Raw genomic sequence first — 21,215 nt, 5'->3', positions numbered from 1 at the left:
CTAACTAGGATCCTATCCCTTACAATGAACCCACATTGATTGACATATGTCTGAGCATGTGGTCCCAATGGTTTGCCAGTGTCGGTGTCGAATTATGATATTATGAAACGACCCTTTAATGGCTTTTTTGGCCCTCGGACCTTCCTACTCTTGTCGGTGGTTGATGTAGATCCAGAGATCGGCTACATGAGTAGAAACACAACGATTAACAACAAATATACATACACATGCATCTATAAGAGATGATAGATAATCGAATATACCTCGCCAGTATTTTCTTGCGCGACAATTTGTTGATCTTCAACCACCGGGATATTCAGGATATCCTCATAATCAGTAAAGTACTGACTCGTGTCATCTACATCCGTATTAGTGCCGGCGTTGATAATATCCGCCATTATGTCATCATTCAAGTTATCATCCAGAGCAGCCATTTGTATCTTCAAGATAACACATAGATAGAATTACTATGGCACATAACATAAGTACATGTGATAACACATATAGAATTACTAAATCCAATTAAATATAATAACACATAATAAGGATAAACAATAATAAGGTATAGGCTTTGGAATCGAATCAAAAACACTTTCGATCCAAAAACATGGAAATAAGTACATGTATATATACACATAGAATGATACAATTTTCTCTCTCTCTCTCAACACATAGAAATAAGTGCATATGTATATATCTCTACATATGCATGTGATAACACATAGAATGTCTCTCTAGATACAATTTTCTCTCTCTCTCAACACATGGAAATAATTAAGTACATGTATATATACACATAGAAATAATTAAGTACATATATATGTATACATATAGAATCTCTCTCTAGATACATGTGATATAGATAGAATTACTAATAAAATATCCAAGTGATATATAGATAGAATTACTAAAATAAAATATGCATGTGATATAGAGATAGAATTACTAATAAAATATGCATGTGTCAATTACTAAAACAAAATTAAATTTAACATATATATATATAAAGAGAGAGAGAGATAGAATATAATTACTAAATCTAATTAAATAAAATAACACACATATATCTAGATAGAATTAATTACTAAATCTAATTAAACCTATCATATATACATAGATAGAATTACTAAATCAAAATTAAATCTAACACATATATAGAGAGAGATAGAATAATAATTACTAAATATATCAAAAACTATAATAAAAAACTATCTAAAAAACTATCTAAAGAAAGTCATAATTAAATTTTAATACATTTAAATCTAATTAACATATATCAAAACTATCTAAAAACTAACTAAAAAACTAAGAATAAACTACTAATTAAATTTTAATACATTTTAATCTAACATATATATCAAAAACTATCTAAAAATTATCTAAAAAATATGGCCGAGCCAGCTAGCAGGCTAGGGGCGGATGGCGGGCGTGCTGGCCGGCCACAGGGCCGAGCTGAGCACCTCATGCGAGGACGACGTACGGCGGAGACAAGCTCGACGGCCACCGGGCGGGGCTCGATGACAAGGCCGGGCGGGGGTAGATCGACGACGACGGCGGCGCGGTAGAGCTCGACGCGGCCGAGCGTGGCAGAGACGAGATCGACGTGTAGATCGAAAAGTAGAAGATGAACAGAGTAACCGTTCGATATATATAGGCCGGGACCCTTTAATCCCGGCTGGTAACACCAACCGGGACTAAAGCTCCTTTAGTCTCGGCTGGTAAGCCGAATCGGGACTAAAGGTCTAACCCTTTAGTCCCGGCTCGGCTTACCAGCCAGGACTAAAGGAGCTTTAGTCCCGGTTGGTGTTACCAGCCGGGACTAAAGGTATTTTTAGGCGGGCAATTCCGCCCACCCTTTAGTCCCGGTTCCTGGCCTAGGCCGGGACTGAAGGCCTGAAAATTTTGGCAGCCCGCCAGAGTAATTGGAAAGGCCTGAGATTTTGATTTTGTTCTCCTTGTTTAATACTAATTAATTCTATAGCAACTTCAATACTTTGCAATATTTATTTTAAAAAATACTATTGACTAACTAATTATTTATTGTAAATAGGAAAATTTTGTAACCTAAAGTTTTTAATTTCTTTTATGAATATAGAATATAAATGTTACTAATACTAAGTATTTTGTTAATGCAAAAATATATTTGTAACTTAAAATTAATAAAACTAATATTATTTGATAGGAAATTTATTATCACACTATTGTAACGTCAATGTTTCAATTTTTTCTCGGTTTTCTGACCAAAATGACAGGAAATTTTTGTTGAACCTATAAAAATAAAGAAAATATAGTATTTTTGTTCTACAAATTTTTCAAATGAAAAAATGGCCTATATAAGGATTGTAGATCTTGATGAGTTGAACAAACTTAATATTCAAAACTTTTCAATTTGAGACAATCTAGGGTTCCGAAAACTAGTTTGTAGGCATTGAAATTTAAAAATCACAAATTTGAACTGTCCAAACTATCTTAAATGGAAAGTTGACCAAAACAATAATTGTATATCTTGATGAGTTTAACAAACTTGGTATTCAAAACTTTTCAATTTGAAGTCATTTAGAGTCTATAATACTAGAGTCAAAGTGTTGTTTTTTCATTTGACCAAATTTGACTTGGTCAAACTTGCTCAAATGAGACACTAAATGATCTCAGATGAAAAATCTCTGAATACCAAGTTTGATCATCTCAGCAAGATCTACAATTGTTACATAGCTCATTTTCCCATTTGAGAAAATTTTATCAAACACTAGTCATAAATTCTTGAATCTCATATAGACTTTCTAAAACTATGTCACACACTTATGAAATTTGAACTACATTTTATTCAAACTTTCTCAAATGAAAAATGGCCTATATAAGGATTGTAGATTTTGATGAGCTGAACAAACTTGGTATTCAAAACTTTTCAATTTGAGACAATCTAGGGTTCCGAAAACTAGTTTGTAGGCATCAAAATTTAAAAATCACAAATTTGAACCGTCCAAACTTTCTCAAATGGAAAGTTGACCAAAACAACAATTGTATATCTTGATGAGTTTAACAAACTTGGTATTCAAAACTTTTCAATTTGAAGTCATTTAGAGTTCATAATACTAGAGTCAAAGTGTTGTTTTTTCATTTGACCAAATTTGACTTGGTCAAACTTGCTCAAATGAGACACTAAATGACCTCAGATGAAAAAATTATGAATACCAAGTTTGATCATCTCAGCAAGATCTACAATTGTTACATAGCTCATTTTCTCATTTGAGAAAGTTTTATCAAACACTAGTCATAAATTCTTGAATCTCATATAGACTTTCTAAAACTATGTCACACACTTGTGAAATTTGAAACATATATTAAACATATTACAATGTGAAGTCATAACATATTACATAATATCCGTCTCTAAAACATAATATATTAAACATGCATCGTTGTATCATGCGGGCACAACAGTGAATTTCTTCTTAACGTATGACCCTTGGTTATGATCTTGTCGTAACTATGGAGTGTCTTCATCATTTAACATGATGCTTGGATCTTTCTTCACTATGAAGGGTGGAATTCGGACATTTCTTTCATAATCTTCTGACATGTCTAACTTGTCTTCAATTCCCACTATATTTATTTTCCCAGAAAGAACTATGTGGCGCTTTGGCTCATTGATCATTGAGTTGATGTCTTCGTTTTTTCCTCTCTTTGATTTTGTAGACATGTCTTTCACATAGAACATCTGACTCACATCGGCAGCAAGGACGAATGGTTCGTCTTTGTACCCAATATTGTTGAGGTCCACTGTTGTCATTCCATACTCTTTGTCGACTGTTACCCCTCCTCCGGTCAGCTTCACCCATTGGCATCGGAACAAAGGGACTTTAAAATTAGGTGCGTAGTATAGTTCACATATCTCTTCTATGCGGCCATAATATGTTTGTATATTCCCATTTGGATCTGTGCCATCTATGCGACCACCACTATTTTGATTGGTGCTCCTTTTATCTTGGGCAACTGTGTAAAATGTATTCCCATTTATCTCGTACCCTTGGTACGTGAGGATATGCCACGATGGTTGCCTAGCCAACAAATACAGTTGCTCATCAATATTGTCATCGCCTTGACATTCTTTTCGCAACCAACCACTAAAACTTTCCATGTGCTGACGCCTAATCCAAGCTTCAGTCTTCCCTAGAAACTTGGATCGTAAGAACTCCTTATGTATCTCGATGTACGGATGCACCAATGATGAGTTCTGAAGAACTGTGTAGTGTGCTTTATTGAAATAATTGTCTTCCATGCCAATATATGTTTTCTTCCCTAAAGTTCCTTTACCACTGAGTCTCCCCTTGTGTCGTGATTCAGGAATGCCAATCGGGGAAAGGTCAGGAATAAAGTCAACATAGAACTCAATGACCTCCTCTGTTCTATAGCCTTGGGTGATGCTTCCTTCAGGCTTAGAACGGACTTTCACATATTTCTTCAAGACTCCCATAAACCTCTCGAAGGGGAACATGTTATGTAAGAACACAGGTCCAAGAATACTAATCTCCTTCACCAAATGAACTAGGAGGTGTGTCATGATATTAAAGAAGGATGGAGGGAACACTAACTCAAAGCTAACAAGACATTGAACCACGTCATTCTATAGAGTAGCTAGTTCCACTGGATTAATTGCCTTCTGAGAAATTGCATTGAGGAATGCACATAGCTTCATGATGGCTAAACGTACATGTGGAGGTAGAATTCCTCTTAAAGCAACTGAAAGCAATTACGTCATAAGCACATGGCAGTCGTGGGACTTTAAGTTTAGGAATTTCTTCTCTGGCACATTTATTATAACCTTTATATTGGAGGAGAATCCTGATGGGACCTTGATGCTGCTTAGACATTCGAACATGCTGTCCCTCTCTTCTTTGCTAAGCGTGTAGCTAGCAGGACTTAAGTAATGACGTCCATCATCTGTCTTCTCTAGATGAAGGTTGTCTCATTCTTTCATGCCCTGTAAGTCCTGGCGTGCTTCAAGTGAATCCTTTGGCTTCCCGTACACACCCATGAATCCTAACAGGTTCACACAAAGATTCTTTGTCAGGTGCATCACGTCGATTGCATTGCGGACCTCTAGGACTTGCCAATAGGGTAGCTCCCAAAAGATGGACTTCTTCTTCTACATGGGTGCGTGTCCCTTAGCATCTTTGGGAATAGATTCACTGCCTTGTCCCTTTCCAAATACTACTTTCACATCCTTGACCATTGCGAGTACATCTTCCCTGGTTCGGTTATGAGGCTTCTTCCGGTGGTCTGGCTTACCTTTAAAATGCATACCTTTCTTTCTTACTTGGTGATTCAAAGGAAGGAATCGACGATGTCCAAGGTACACGACCTTTCGACATCTTTTCAAATATATACTGTCAAGGTCATCAAAACAATGTGTGCATGCATTATATCCTTTGTTTGTCTGACCTGAAAGATTACTTAAAGCAGGCCAATCATTGATTGTTATGAACAACATTACTCGTAGGTCAAAGTGTTCTTATTTGTACTCATCCCAGACACGTACACCTAGTTTGTTCCATAAAACTAGAAGTTCTTCAACTAATGGCTTTAGATAGACATCAATGTCGTTGCCAGGTTGCCTCGGACCTTGGATGAGGATCGGCATCATAATGAACTTCCGCTTCATGCATAACCATGGAGGAAGGTTGTAGATACATAGAGTAACTGGCCAAGTGCTATGACTAGTGCTCTGCTCTCCAAAAGGATTCATACCATCTGTACTTAAGGCGAACCTTAAGTTTCTAGCCTCATTTGCAAACTCTGGAAATTCCCTGTCTATCGCTCTCCACTGGGACCCATCAGTTGGGTGTCTCAGCATATTGTCTACCTTACGGTCTGCTTTATGCCACAGCAACAACTTTGCATGGTCTTTATTTATGAACAAATGTTTTAAGCGTGGTATTATAGGAGCATACCACATAACCTTGGCAGGGATTTTCTTTCTAGGACGTTGTTCACCCTCGACGTCACCAGGATCATCGCGCCTGATCTTATACCGCGCTGCTTTACATACCGGGCATTCATCCAAATTCTCGTATTCATTGTCATGGTAGAGGATGCAGTCATTAGGACATGCATGTATCTTCTAGATTTTTAATCCCAAAGGGCAGACAACCTTTTTTGCTTCGTACGTAGTGGTGGGTAATTCATTTGGCTTCGGAAGCATCTTCTTTATGAGGTTCAATAAATTCCCAAATGCCTTGTTGGATACACCATTCTTTGCCTTCCACTGTAGCAATTCTAGTGTTGTACCCAACTTTTTTTGCCCCTCTTTGGCCGTCGGGTATAGCAACTTCCTATGATCCTCAAGCATGCGCTCGAACTTAACTTTCTCTTCTTCACTTTCGCATTCTTGTTGTGCATCACGAATGGCATCGCCAAGAGCATCACTGAGATCATCTTCTGCCGCTACCTCTTCTTCATCTCCCCCCATTGTAGTATCATCAAAGGCACCATACTGAGCAATAATGTCATCAATGTCCAAATCTTCTCCTTCACCTTCTTCCATCATGACCCTGCTTTCTCCATGCTTAGTCCAACATATATAGTTTGACATGAAACCTGACTTAAGCAAATGTGAATGAAGACTCATTGAGCTTGAATATTCCTTTAAATTCTTACATATGGCACATGGACAGCACATGAAACCATCCCTCTTATTTGCCTCGGCCACACCTAAGAAATAGTGCACACCCTCAATAAAGTCTTAGGAGCGGCGATCGGCATTGTACATCCAATGGCGTGACATAATCTGCATTACACGACAAATTATGAAAACCTTGAACATAATTAAGTATTTTATTACACAACATAGATGATACACACACGGTTGATTAATTAACTAAGCCTGGCTACAACGTAAGCAATCCCAACTATCACTAAACAAACTAAAACTACAATGCACTTTAGTAACATAATTATTTCGTGACCGTACGCAACTAAAACAGACAAATCATTCGTCTGTTGAATATCAATAAGCTTCTCCTGCTGGCTCACTGCCTCATCATCAGCAGCCGCTACCTCAAGCGCACCCGAATTCTGCACGTGTGTAGCATAATCTTCCTCCCAGTACCAACCATCGCATCCATTGCCCTCCCACTGAAATTAAAGCCAAAAAATATTTAGTCAAAAATATTCAAGAAAAGCAGGTCAATTAGCCATAATAATCAAATGCGTAAGAAACTCACATCGCAATCCGGGCACTTGTAGAAAACACGACCCTTGTTGGGTCCCTGTCTCTTGACTCGGTACTCCATCACAATCTTCTGCTTACACTTGCCGCAGATAATGAGAGGGAGTTCTGGCCTCAGTCGTTTCGCAATCGAACGAGAGGCCGAGGATCCAGTACCAGTTGTCATCTACTTTCTATACTTATTTTTGCAAACAAGTATAAATTTCACATTTTCTAAAATAATACATTTAAACAAAACTAAAATTATTTATTTATCTAACTAAACCATGAAATATGTACTATGTATAATAGTAAAATACCAAACTATCAAGTGATTTTACTATTGTAAATCATCATGTGATTTTGAGCTAAAAATGACATAGAAATCACATAGCTCAAAAACATGTTTCAACAAATAACCATCCGTACTAGTTGACCTTGCTTACGTGATCATCTCGGCGAGCATTTCTCTACCGAACGGCACCGTACTTGGCCAAGGAAGAGCTCCGATTCTACGAGGAAGGGAACACGGTCTTCCATGACCGTTGCCGCTCTCCCTCGTAGAATCAAAGCTCCTCCTTAACGTTCGTTACCGCTCGGCAGAGAACATGCTCGCCGAGATGAACATGGTCCGCAAGTTCAACTAGTACGGATTTTCTATAATTTTCTAACTATTTTCTAAGTTTTTCATTTCATGGAAAATTTAATTCTAAAAAATAAAAGGCATCATTTCATGGCGCGTGCTCCAGCGAGGACGAGCGAGGCGTGATTTTGATGAACTAATTTAACTTTTGTTTATCCAAACATATATGCAAATCATCATGTGATTTTGAGCTAATTAAAAATGACATAAAATCATAATAAAGTCCAACATATAAAGTTACACATGCATCTACATCGCAAAATAAGATAAGCTACTGATAAAACATAAGAGGATTAAGTTTGTTACCTCCAAAATCGAAGAGCAACACCAATGGAGGGGGAGAGAGCAAGAACAACAGCAAGCTGAAGAACAGAGGCGACAGTGAGTTTGAATGGAATGGCTCAGGCACTGGGAGGAAGAAATAAGCTGGTCTATAGGCCGGGATAATTAGTCCCGGTTAGGGGGTCAAATTGACTGGCACATCTCGAGAGGAGTGCGCAGGATCGACCATCCCTGCGCTGAAGCTAGGCGGTTCTCCAGCTCCATCGAGCTGACCCTTCCAGCTTTCTCGGGACGAAATTCCGTGTCGACATCTTCCTGCACATTCCATATGTCAACACTTGCTCTGAAATTCTTCTGTAGCTTTGCTGATGACACCCTTATCTCCATCAGACAGATCTTCATAATGTACCATAAGGATATCGTTGTTGTCGTGAACCGCCATGACGATTGTGGGGTCCCACCGGGCGTGCCAAAAACGTGTGTCGACATGAAATTTCATCCCGTGCCGAGGGCACACGAGCAAGCCGAAAGGGTCCGCTCGATGGAGCTGGAGATCCGCCTAGCTTTAGCGTAGGGATGGTCGATCCTGCGCACTCCTCCCGAGACGTGCCAGATCATTTGACCATGCATTTGACAAAGAGAGAAAGTTTATCAGTAATTAAGCGCGGAACGTGCCGGTGTTGCTAGACAGTCCCGAATGTGTAGCTCTGAGAGCCGATATGAAAGGAGATCGACTAAATAGTCGATTCCAGCATATTCATAAGAATGAATCGGTTAAAGCTCATAGGGTTGTGTAAGAAGAATCGGTTATTGTTCAGGATGAATATTATTTTTTAGACAAATGTTGGTCAATGGCAATAAGATATCAACAATAATTAGTTTATACTGATCCAATGACTGCAAATAACCGAACCCCTTTATAAAAGAAATAGTTCATCATCATTCAACCATTTAATAGAGATAAATCTAATGAACATATTAGATCTCATCTATCGCTATGATCAGTGGGGCATGAGGCAGAATCATGCAGGCCGTAGAAACAACAATAGACTCGACGGCCCTAACTTATTACTAATATCAGTGGGGTATGAGGCAGAATCATGCAGGCCGTAATACAATAATAAGATCATGGGGCTAACACATCTTTAAATCTATCGCTACTTCAACGGTCTCGTGACGTGAACTGTTCGTGAAAGCACTCGATATCGGCTAAAATAGCCGACTCAGGCATAGCGCACAGTTAAGATCATGCCCTCTCAGAAACAGATCTACCAAATAACGATCCCCACTCCACGGTGCTAACAGTGGGGTGTGAGGCAGAATCACACAAGCCGTGATAACAGGCCATGGAACGGTTTTCGCTAGCCAATAGACCTACTCAAGATCGGACACATCTTAACCGCACGCTATGCACGATTAAGATTGATATAAAATAGTCGATAAAACATAACTCATCGTTTAAAGTGCAGATTAGATCAATTTAGATTAACAAACGATGGGTTTAAAAAGATATAAGGCCGATCTAGATCGATCCCAATCGGGCGAAGTGATATTGCTGTAATTAAATAAATAATGGAAGCAACAAGCAATATCGGTAATTTAATGATTCTATCCGAAGAAATGCCACCCTTAGATAGAGTCGATAACTTGACCTTAATCTAGTTCGAGCAATGGAGGTCGATCGGATCGATGTAGCCTTACTTGAACTAGACAAGAGTCGATAACTAACTTATACCAGAGTCACAGGGGAGGTCGATCGGATCGATGCAGCCGTACGAACAAAGGTATAAGCCATGACGGTACTTATAGACAAGCAGTGAAGGTCTACCGGATCGATGCAGCCGTACTTGCTGAAGAACTCACTGAGATCTACTCTACTCCTACTCCTAAGGGGTGGCCGGAGCCAAAAAAGTAAGTAACTTGTATATGATTGATTGTGTGTCCTTTACAATAGCCAGGGTTTGATATTTATACCCGGGACCTATGCATGACTCCTATCTAAGCATGACTCATCATAATCTTTGGCCCTAAGAGAAAACATTCCTAATTTAAGATAACTTGGACTCTAATCTTTCCCTTTTTCGTAGAGTCCAACATGCTTTGTCCCGGCGCCGATCATAGCCTTTGTCGTTATCTACTGGCGCTACCCGAAGAAGGCCGATTCTAGTGCTGCATTTGAATCAGCTGGTTCCGATCTGCATGCAATGGATTCCTTGATGACATAATCTTGGGAGCTTTCGAGTTCCTGCGACTCTTCTCCCAAATTTCGATGTAAACACATGCCCCCCAATTTTGGGATAAAAGTAATTTTATTCCAAAATTATCACGTCTGTACCCCCGATAAGTCCGCAATCACGGGTAGAGAATCTTGATCTACGGTCTACTGTTTGTTGCCGCCTGTGTCAGCTCATGAGCCCATGCTTTAAAACTTTTACGAGAGCATCATTGCTTCACGGGCGATTGGATTCATCTTTCCAGGCCGGCTATATAATGTCTATCCGACCCTGACGAGTGCAACTCACAATTCAGCCATGCTTCTCTTCTATCTGCCTCTTCGAGTGCTTCTAACTCCACCGAACCCTCCATGGTCTATCTTTTTGTTATGAAGATCTTGAGCAGTTAGAAGAATTCTTGTGCATAGGGTGATTGTGTCGCTCATCTTACCACCTTGTCAGTAAGAGAATCAGCTACTACGGTTAGAAGAATCCTTGTGATATCACCTGGGTCTTCTCTCCATACTCGTAGAGCTATTCTAGTGTTTGCATGGGCTAAAATGTGTGGACACCTTCCCCTTGTTTGCTCAATAAAATGCCCATTGGGAAAGCCACAAGCTTCTTTCCAGCGGTTTCCCAGTCACCGAGAAATTAGCTGGGTATCTATTGGGCAGGTGGCTTTTCCCTTTCTCCATCATAATTTTATTAATGGGCCGATGTGACTCATTTTATGATAACTTTCGGCCCTGTGGGGATTTGAACTCCCTTCAATCCAAAGAAACCTAGGTGGGCTGATTGCTGGTCAATGTAAATCTTTTGTATCCATCCCACGATATTCTGTAACTTAGGGAAGCAATAAGTCCAAATCTGTTATCTCCTCATTATCTGTCCCCTGAATTTTTGGAGCGTTGATCCGTTTCTATATCTGATTTTAATTTTACATCCCCGGCGAAGTCTATCTCCTTGCCTTCCTAGGCTACATATACGGGCCACGGCTGGGGATCGAAAAACAACTCGCTTCGTCTCAAACCTTCCACATCCTTAGTATCAGTTCCCGCTTCTCTGTAGGTTTGAGATCATGAAGAATAGCAAGAGGTTTGCTAAGGAGGCCCTCAATGGACCTGCATCATCGCGTCAGCGCCTTCATCGTCAGGAGGGTACAACTCGTGATGCCCCCACTGCCTCGGGGAATAGGGCCGATTCTGTTCGGCCTTTAGGGTCCTCTTTGTTAACAGCTCATCGCCAACCCCTTGTTATCAAAGGAAGCAGATTGACAATGACGATCTACTTGCCTTCATTGATCGACATGGCTAGGGTCTCGCTGAATGTCTCTCCCTTGCAGAATCAGCTCTGGCCATGGTTTGATGTCGATCACCTCCCGAGGCTGATTCAGTGGAGGATAGGTTGGCCAAGGCTGAGGCCAGAATCACGGGTGAGATATCTGACATAACCTTCGCTTCCTTTTAATTTCATCCTCAAGATTATGATCATCTCCCCTTTGAATCTTTTTAGATTTGTTTGCCCAACTGGACAGCCTTCGATTGGCTGCGGAGCACGTGGTGGGATTCGTCAACGCTAGAGGCGCCGTCCCGGTGGTTCGCCTGCACGACATCTCGAATCGTGTCAAGGAGGTCGCTTTGCATGGCGTCCACCATGGTGCCACCATGGCGTTGGCTTCTGCGCAAGCCCATTCTGGCCACGAACTTCGGTTCCTTCCCCATGGTTTTCTAGCCGCGGCGCACCCTGGGGATTGTGAACGCCTGATTGAGGATTTCTTCATTGCTGCTAACACCGTAGCCTTTGTCTCCTAGGCTGATGATATAGTAGCCAAAGTGTTTTCTGGCCTGTAGTTTGTAATAGGTGATATTAGCAAACAATTTCTCCGTCTTAAGTGTTTTTTCTTTTGTTTCGTACTATATACTATATGCATCACTTTGTCCGTGTTTGCTTTTGCTTTAGCAGGCGATACACATTGTACCGGCTTTTACCCCTTTGGGTTTATTTTCGCACTAGAAGCGATACCCTTCTGGTATCGGCTATTAGAGCCGACAACCGAGCAAATTGGTTGCCAAGTGTTAATCCAAACGTTAGGGTAATATTCCTCCAAATATTCCCCATTTGATTGCTCTGCTGAATTCTTCTTCCTCTCTCAGCATTTCCAAAATATAAGCATTACCAGGCGCACAACGTTTGATCCGATAAGGTCCTTCCCAGTTAGGTGACCATTTGCCGAATTTACTGCCTTTTGACCCGATCGGCAATTTCACTTTCCAGACCAAGTCTCCTTCAAAGAATTGCTTAATCTTGACCTTTTTATTGTAATATTTTACAACCCTCAGTTTATTGGCTTCAATGTTTTTCAAGAGCACGCAGCCAAAGGCAACTCAAGTCTTCTAAGTCATCGATCACAAGATTCTGGTAGACTTCGGCTGATAAATCACTCTGCAACATAACACGCCTTGATCCAGTTTGAACTTCCCAAGGAAAGACTGCATCATGTCTATGCACAAGTTCATAAGGCGATCACATCAGCTCTTTTGCTCTTGGTCATCAAGGTCAATCCATCCCCAACCCTCCCCAGAGTCTTGTCTCCCTTTTCCATTTTTGAAGATCAGGTCCTGAAGGTGAAACAGGCTTAGAGGAGTTTGTTTGATCGTGAAACTCTTTTGGCCAAGGGGAACTCGGACAGGCAAGAGGCTAAAGAACCGTCATAGTCGATTGATCACCTTTGTTTCGGCTAAAGCGCCAATTTTGAAAATAGCCAATTCCAGACTCTCGATCTTAATCCCACTTAGGTCTGAAAACATGGCCTTTATTAAGAGAGCCCTTCGATCTTCTATCCTCAGTCTTTTGGCGCCGCATTCTCTTTGGTACTAGCGAAGTGACGCTTCACCTTCTATTAATGGCGGTTGCCTTTTGCACAACCCGAGGCGTCCACCCCTTCGTTCCGTGGCTTCAAATACCAACCGAGAGCTCCGGCTTTGAACACACCCGCACTTGCAACCGTTCTTGTTCCTTTGCTTTTCTCCACCTTCGTAGAACTCTGCAGCGGCCTTTCTCTCTTCCTGTAGGTCTGATAAACTTCATGGTCGACGAGGAGAACCACGGCAAGCACACGGTGGGGGAGGTCCCAAAGGAGGACATGCTGATGAACCAGCGCCCCCGACACATGAGGTGCGATCAACATCTTCTGCTTGTGACGACAAACTGTTCTGATTTGTCTACAGATTCATTTTGAATGACAGTTTCCGTCTCCTTCCTAGGGCCAATAAACCCTCTGACGCTGTATCTTCCGCACTGGCTTTGTCGTTGGGTTCTTCCAATTCATACGACGGCGACGATGCCCGGTGCTTCTTCTGAGAATGGAGGGCGGTCGAGGACCGCTATTCCGAGGTGATTCAAAAAAACGGCCAGCTTGAGATCCGTCTAGGGGTCTTCCAAGCGGCCCTTAATGTGGCTGAGGAAGAGGCCAGTGCCATCTGAGCATGGCTGGCTGAGTCTGATGCCGTGGTGGCAGGTAAGATGAGTCCCATGAATGCTTCTATTCTAATTTCCACCATCTTTATTTCGATAATCTTCTATGATCGCTAGCCCTGACTGTGCAGTCGGAGTCCCTCCAACTTGTGGCGAATGCGACCGTAGATGTTGTCAACGCTCAGGGTTCCCTCATCATCGCTCGCCTCCAAGATATCCTGGCCCGCGCTCAGGAGATCGCCCTCCACGGTGTTCGTCACGGCGCGTCGGTGGCGCTAACCGCGGCGCAAGTCCATACCGGGTATGACCTTCATGCCATGGAGGTTGGCTTCCCGATTGGCGACGTCACTGAGGGACATGAGAACCTTCTCGAAGAATTCATCGTTGCCACGGAGGCCATTGTAGACATCACATCCACTCAGGATGTAGTGAACAAGGTCTTCGATTAGTCTATACTTAGGGTAATCCGATGAACAAAGACTCCTGTTCTTTCATGAATGTGTCTCAGTGCAATGCCCCTATACATGTCATGAATGTTCTTGTTTTATTCTTTGCTCTGGAGGCGATACATATCGTATCGGCTTTCATGTCTTTTAAGTTTCTTTATTTTTTGAACTAGAGGTGATACCTTCTCTGTTACCGGCTATTAAAGCCGATGACTAAACGAATCGGCTATCAAATAATGATCAAATGCTAGGATAACACCCCTTTGAATATTTTTCGTCGATCACCATTGATAGGTTGCACCAGAACTCTTCAAACCAAAGGTTAATGATAGATCGATTTAGAGCAAGCATCTCATCAAGTGCAACAAAACTTTGTTTAAGAAATCCATCAATTCCGACCCACACTTAGGATTCCATTTAGCATTCATACATCAGCCTAAACCCATATTCAGAACCAATGCTTATCTTCCCTTATTCCAACGGCCGACGCGAAGCCATAACTACTATCTAAAACAAACTCTTAGAGCCGATTGCTTGCATTGGCTGTTGGCTTTCATTGCTGATCTTAATGAAGCCTCCTTCCCATAACTTGCCAGAAAAGCACTCAAAGTCTCCTAGTTCCCAGAAGACTGGATCGGCTGTTGCGATGCTTACAGACTCATCAGCGCGAACCAGTTTGACATCACCTCCATGCCATTGGATCAAACACTGATGCATGGTTGATGGTATACAACAGTTTGCATGAATCCAATCATGACCAAGGAGTAAACTGTACGACCCTTTTCCATCGATGATGAAGAATGTGATGAGCAGAGTCTTGCTCTCGATTGTTAGTTCGACGTTTACTGCCCGCCGGGTCTTAGATGCATTACCTCCAAAATCCTTAAGCATCATGCCAGTTTCCATCAGATCTCCTAGTCCCTTGCCAAGTTTACAAAAAAGTGGTATAAGGCATAAGATTGACAGAAGCACCTCCGTCCACTAACATCTTGTTCATCGGCTTCCCATCAACAAAACCTTACATATATAAAGCCTTTAAGTGCCGATGCTTGACTGGTTTGTCAAATATTGCTTGTTGTACAACTGTCAACTTGGCAACTATCTCCTCATACTCCGATTCATCGAAATCTGAATAAATTTCTTGATCTGCCAGAGCTTTGAATTATGATGACAACAGAAAAGCCATTTGGATATTAGCCGATGGTTGTTTTCTATCGGCTGTTTGCTTAGTACGCCATACTTGAGGTTTACCGGATGCCTAAGCCTGTTCCAACTCTCTATTCCTTAGGCGTTGCACCCTTCTCTTCTGGCTTCTTATCAAACCTCCTGGGCACCATTGGCCTTCTTGCCAAACATATTGTTTCTCATTGCCTTCTTCATAATCAACCCAGTCTTGATCAACAACTCATTTTCCACCCGATCATGAACACTTTCATTTTTAAGCGCCGATCCATGTTATTATGGTGATATGTATCTTGAGCATGGATAGACCGGCGGTTGGTTTGAGATTGCCTAAACTCCCAATATTGATTGCTGCATTCTGTATAGTCATGTCTGCTAGGCAATTTCAAACCTTCATTCCAGCAATGTCTGAAGAAAGGACAATTCCAATGTGATTCGGTTTGTTTCCTTTCATACCTCTCCTTTTCCAATTGATGCTGGTATTCTTGATCCTTTAACCAACGCTGATAATCCTTTTCCTTCTGCCGCTGCCACTTATTCAACAGAATCCGAGATATAACTCGCGGCCTTGTCGCCCCTACTTTTGACGTTTCTCCCCGCTCATATCGGCTCTTTTGCTTATCGCGACGTCTCTTAATTTCCCTATACTCGTCAGCCGATATTTGCATCTCGGGGTCAACTGCTCCAGCTTCTCTTGATTTGGTCGATGTTAGGACCTTAGTTTTTCCTTTGATCAGTCTAGCATCAACCGTGTTTTGATCTCTCGGGAAAGGATTATCATCAACTTTCATTTTTCGAGACGTGTCAAATTTTAGCCTTCCTTGCTGAATAGCCCTCTGTATATGTTGCTGGAAGATTCTGCATTTATTAGTGGAATGAGAGGTAGCATTATGGAACTTGCAGAACTTCTTATTCTTCAACTGATCAGGGGGCAACATAACATGACCATTGGGCAACCTAATCTGCCCCTTCTCAAGTAAGAAATCAAAGAGCTTGTCTGATTTAGTGACATCAAAGTCATAGCTTTCCTCAACTCCTCTTTCCCAAGGATTTGGCACCATTACTATTTTCTTGCCCCAATTCCATTCAGCCACAACAACCTCTTCTTCATCTTCATAGCCGTCATCGACTGAGTATGGATTATAAGCTTCGGCCACTATGGTACTCTTCTGAAATCGGATATCTCTGCGCATACTCTGGAATTGGCTGTTAAGTGCTGCCACTCGTTGAGCCAATTGACCCAAGTTATTAAATTCTTGTCCCAGCACCTTTTCCTTCCACATTGGCAGCATCCCTTGAACGGCTAAAGTGGCTAGTTGATCATCAACCAAGTTTAATGAGAAGCACAAATTCCTAGTTTCTCGGAACCTATGAAGAAACTCAGTGCCCGATTCATTAGTCTTCTGCCTTGTAGTTGTTAAATTGGTTAGCTTCTTTTCCCCAGTCCCAGTATAAAAATATGTATAAAACTTCTTCTCTAGGTCAACCCAATTGGCAATGGAATTTACTAGTAGTGATGAAAACCAAGTGAAGGCTGGCCCTGATAGGGACAAGGAGAAGAAATGAACTCGATGGGCATCCTCAACTGATGCTTCGCCCAATTATGTAAGATACCGACTGACATGTTCTATCGTGCTTGTACTACCTTGGCCAGTAAACTTAGCAAACTCTGGAAGCCTGTAATTTGCAGGGAGAGCGACCAAATCATACTATTCTAGATATGGGCATTTGTACGAATAGGTCAGCCCTTTTGGCTTCAGACCGAACTGATTCTTCATCATCTCGGTCATCTTCAGCAGCAACTCGTCAGCTTGCAGATTTGGATTTCTCTACACCTGCTGATCCATCTGTGGATTGAAATCACGTGTGCCTTCGGAATCATGTGAAGGGTGTTATAATCTATTCCATAGTGATACCCCTGTGGAATCTCTATCTGTTGGGTCCTTTGCTAGCTTGTTGCTTGAAGTCTCTGATTGTAGACATGAGGATCTATATCTCTACGGATCCTTTGAATCGATGGTGCTATTTTTTGAGCCGACGACGGTATGTGGCCTGTTGTGCCAAAGTTGATCACCTGGCTCTGACCTTGCCCCGCCGGCTGTTGCACATGCTGTACTGGTGGTCTAGGATTATACTATATTTGATTCATAGTAGTACCCTGAGCTTGTTCAGATGAACCCTGAACTGCCTGGACATCACCATTACCAGCTAGTGCTGCTTCTTGACGGCTGGTACCGACTTGATTAGTCCCTTGGGTCGACGGATCTGGAATGTTGTAATAAGCCAGCCCACCTTGATCAACTGGAAACCCATGAATCGCTTGTTTCATGGCGTTGTGGAATGTGTCCAAGAAGGCTTCATTATGGCTTGATATGGCATCACGAACAGATTTGTCTACAACTTCCGTAAAGAAACGCCTCTCTTCAGCTTCAGTTGTATCTGACTGCCCGTGTAATAGAACTCTTGGTAGTGGAAATTTCTGAACAATTGTGTTGTCACGTGTTTTGGTGTAGGACAACAAACACTTGCTCTAAAATTCTTCTGTAGCTTTGCTGATGACACCCTTATCTCCATCAGGCAGATCTTCATAATGTACCATAAGGATATCGTTGTTGTCGTGAACCGCCATGACGATTGTGGGGTCCCACCGGGCGTGCCAAAAACGTGTGTCGACATGAAATTTCATCCCATGCCGAGGGCACACGAGCAAGCCGAAAGGGTCCGCTCGATGGAGCTGGAGATCCGCCTAGCTTTAGCGTAGGGATGGTCGATCCTGCGCACTCCTCCCGAGACGTGCCAGATCATTTGACCATGCATTTGACAAAGAGAGAAAGTTTATCAGTAATTAAGCGCGGAACGTGCCGGTGTTGCTAGACAGTCCCGAATGTGTAGCTCTGAGAGCCGATATGAAAGGAGATCGACTAAATAGTCGATTCCAGCATATTCATAAGAATGAATCGGTTAAAGCTCATAGGGTTGTGTAAGAAGAATCGGTTATTGTTCAGGATGAATATTATTTTTTAGACAAATGTTGGTCAATGGCAATAAGATATCAACAATAATTAGTTTATACTGATCCAATGACTGCAAATAACCGAACCCCTTTATAAAAGAAATAGTTCATCATCATTCAACCATTTAATAGAGATAAATCTAATGAACATATTAGATCTCATCTATCGCTATGATCAGTGGGGCATGAGGCAGAATCATGCAGGCCGTAGAAACAACAATAGACTCGACGGCCCTAACTTATTACTAATATCAGTGGGGTATGAGGCAGAATCATGCAGGCCGTAATACAATAATAAGATCATGGGGCTAACACATCTTTAAATCTATCGCTACTTCAACGGTCTCGTGACGTGAACTGTTCGTGAAAGCACTCGATATCGGCTAAAATAGCCGACTCAGGCATAGCGCACAGTTAAGATCATGCCCTCTCAGAAACAGATCTACCAAATAACGATCCCCACTCCACGGTGCTAACAGTGGGGTGTGAGGCAGAATCACACAAGCCGTGATAACAGGCCATGGAACGGTTTTCGCTAGCCAATAGACCTACTCAAGATCGGACACATCTTAACCGCACGCTATGCACGATTAAGATTGATATAAAATAGTCGATAAAACATAACTTATCGTTTAAAGTGCAGATTAGATCAATTTAGATTAACAAACGATGGGTTTAAAAAGATATAAGGCCGATCTAGATCGATCCCAATCGGGCGAAGTGATATTGCTGTAATTAAATAAATAATGGAAGCAACAAGCAATATCGGTAACTTAATGAATCTATCCAAAGGAACGCCACTCTTAGATAGAGCCGATAACTTGACCTTAATCTAGTTCAAGCAGTGGAGGTTGGCCGGATCGATGTAGCCTTAGTTGAACTAGATAAGAGTCGATAACTAATTTATACTAGAGTCGCAGTGGAGGACGACCGGATCGATGCAGACGAACAGAGGTATAAGCTATGACGGTACTTACAGACAAGCAGTGGACGTCGACCGGATCGATGCAGCCATACTTGCTAAAGAACTCGTCGAGATCTAGTCTACTCCTACTCGTAAGGGTGGTCGGAGCCGAAAAAATAAGTAACTTGTATTTGATTGATTGTGTGTCCTTGACAATAGCCGGGGTTTGATATTTATACCCGAAACCTACGCATGACTCCTATCTAAGTACGACTCATCACAATCTTTGGCCCTAAGAGAAAACATTCCTAATTTAAGATAACTTGGACTCTAATCTTTCCCTTTTTCGTAGAGTCCAACATGCTTTGTCCCAGCGCCGATCGTAGTATTTGTCGCTATCTGCTGGCGCTACCCGAAGAAAGCCGATTCCAGTACTGCATTTGAATCCGCTGGTTCTGATATGCATGCAATTGATTTGTTGATGACATGATCTTAGGAGCTTTCGAGTCCCTACGACTCTTCTCACAAATTTCGGTGTAAACAGAAGAGTAGCCTAGAACGATGCTGGCCTGACAGCTACCAATGCCAGTGCAGCTGCTGCCATTTCCTAGCTTCGTTATCGTTGTCATGCCACCATCTCCGGGCCAAACAACTGCTGGGCAGATAGGAGTGCAAGAACTGACCATGGCATGATTCGGTTCCCTTAGGATGCTGACCTGGGTGTCACACCCTATCACTTCGAGCATGCTAGCTGACTCCGACGGGAAGTAAGGTCCGCCTTCTGGGAGCCCGTGGCCCGTGGCCCCATGCCCGGAGCCAGTGTGGCTACTGCCATCATCCACAAACCGCGCGACGGTGCTGTTGATGCGCACCGTGCTGTGTTCAACAGAGATGAGCCAGTGTGGCTACTGCCATCATCCACAAACCGCGGCTGATAAGAGTGGTTGCAGGTGAGGTTGAATCCGGTGGCGTGGTAGCAGCCGGGCTCGTTGCCGAACGGGTAGAAGATGCTGATGTTGCCGCAGATCCTGGTGCAGCTATTACTGACCAGCCCGGTGACTGGTGTCGTGGCAGCTGGTGCCGCGCCGCCGCCGGGCGGTACCATCAGCAGCGTCGTCGCGACGACAGCAGCAAATGCTCATACAGCGGCTTTTTCACTTGCTACTACCTTCTTCATGTCCTCACTATATGGAAGTAAACAAATGGCTCTTTGATTTGTTTGGCTATGCATGAAAGCACTACTCATGCATGTCCTCACTATAAATAGCCCATGATATGATACACTGGTTATTCAGTGAAAGTAGTAGCTCAAAGCCAATGACCAAGACGAAAAATTGATTGCTGTCTAGCTGTGAGAGACTATAGCTGGAGGTAGGCTAGAAGAAGGCTTGGAGGAAAGAAGAGTACGTAGGAAGCGAGATTCAGTTCCACTGATGAATGATTAGGAGTAATAATATCTTCATACATCCATTCAAAGTTGTTTTTCCCTTTCTGCCTACTCTCTATCATAGGTCTCGTACACGGGCTCATGCCCCTCAGTCTCAGTGCGTGCAAGCACTTAGCGACTTACAGCCACTCCGGCCCGGCGACTTTCATATTGGGCTTCTTAGGCCTGCTGCTGGTGCGCGTTCTACTCGTGGTGTTGCCTTGAGTCCACACCTGAAGCAGGCTGCTTAACACCTGTATAGTGGCTACTGATCTTTGCTATAGCTGTTCTTGGACCTGTTTGATACTATGAGCTAACAACTACTCCCTCCTTCCTGGAATATAAGAGATTCAAGTGATTTTCAGATAAATAAAATAAAGAGCCTGGCAAAACACCGCATTGCCCCTCGGCCCTCGCTAATTAGG

General features: G+C 42.3%; 1 protein-coding gene across 1 annotated transcript; it reads right to left on the bottom strand.

The window, feature by feature from the left end:
* Positions 1-19,759: 19,759 nt before the first annotated feature.
* On the bottom strand, positions 19,760-20,469 carry LOC136500242 (wall-associated receptor kinase-like 10). The gene is made up of 2 exons (XM_066495606.1): positions 20,291-20,469; positions 19,760-20,240 (listed from the first exon to the last, which is right to left on the bottom strand). The coding sequence occupies exons 1-2, from the start codon at positions 20,467-20,469 to the stop codon at positions 19,760-19,762; spliced, it is 660 nt and encodes a 219-aa protein (XP_066351703.1).
* Positions 20,470-21,215: the final 746 nt, after the last annotated feature.

This window comes from Miscanthus floridulus, chromosome 13, assembly GCF_019320115.1.
Source record: "Miscanthus floridulus cultivar M001 chromosome 13, ASM1932011v1, whole genome shotgun sequence".
NCBI lineage: Eukaryota > Viridiplantae > Streptophyta > Magnoliopsida > Poales > Poaceae > Miscanthus > Miscanthus floridulus.
Note: the sequence above shows the minus strand (reverse complement) of the source record. Positions and strands in the feature narration are given on the sequence as shown.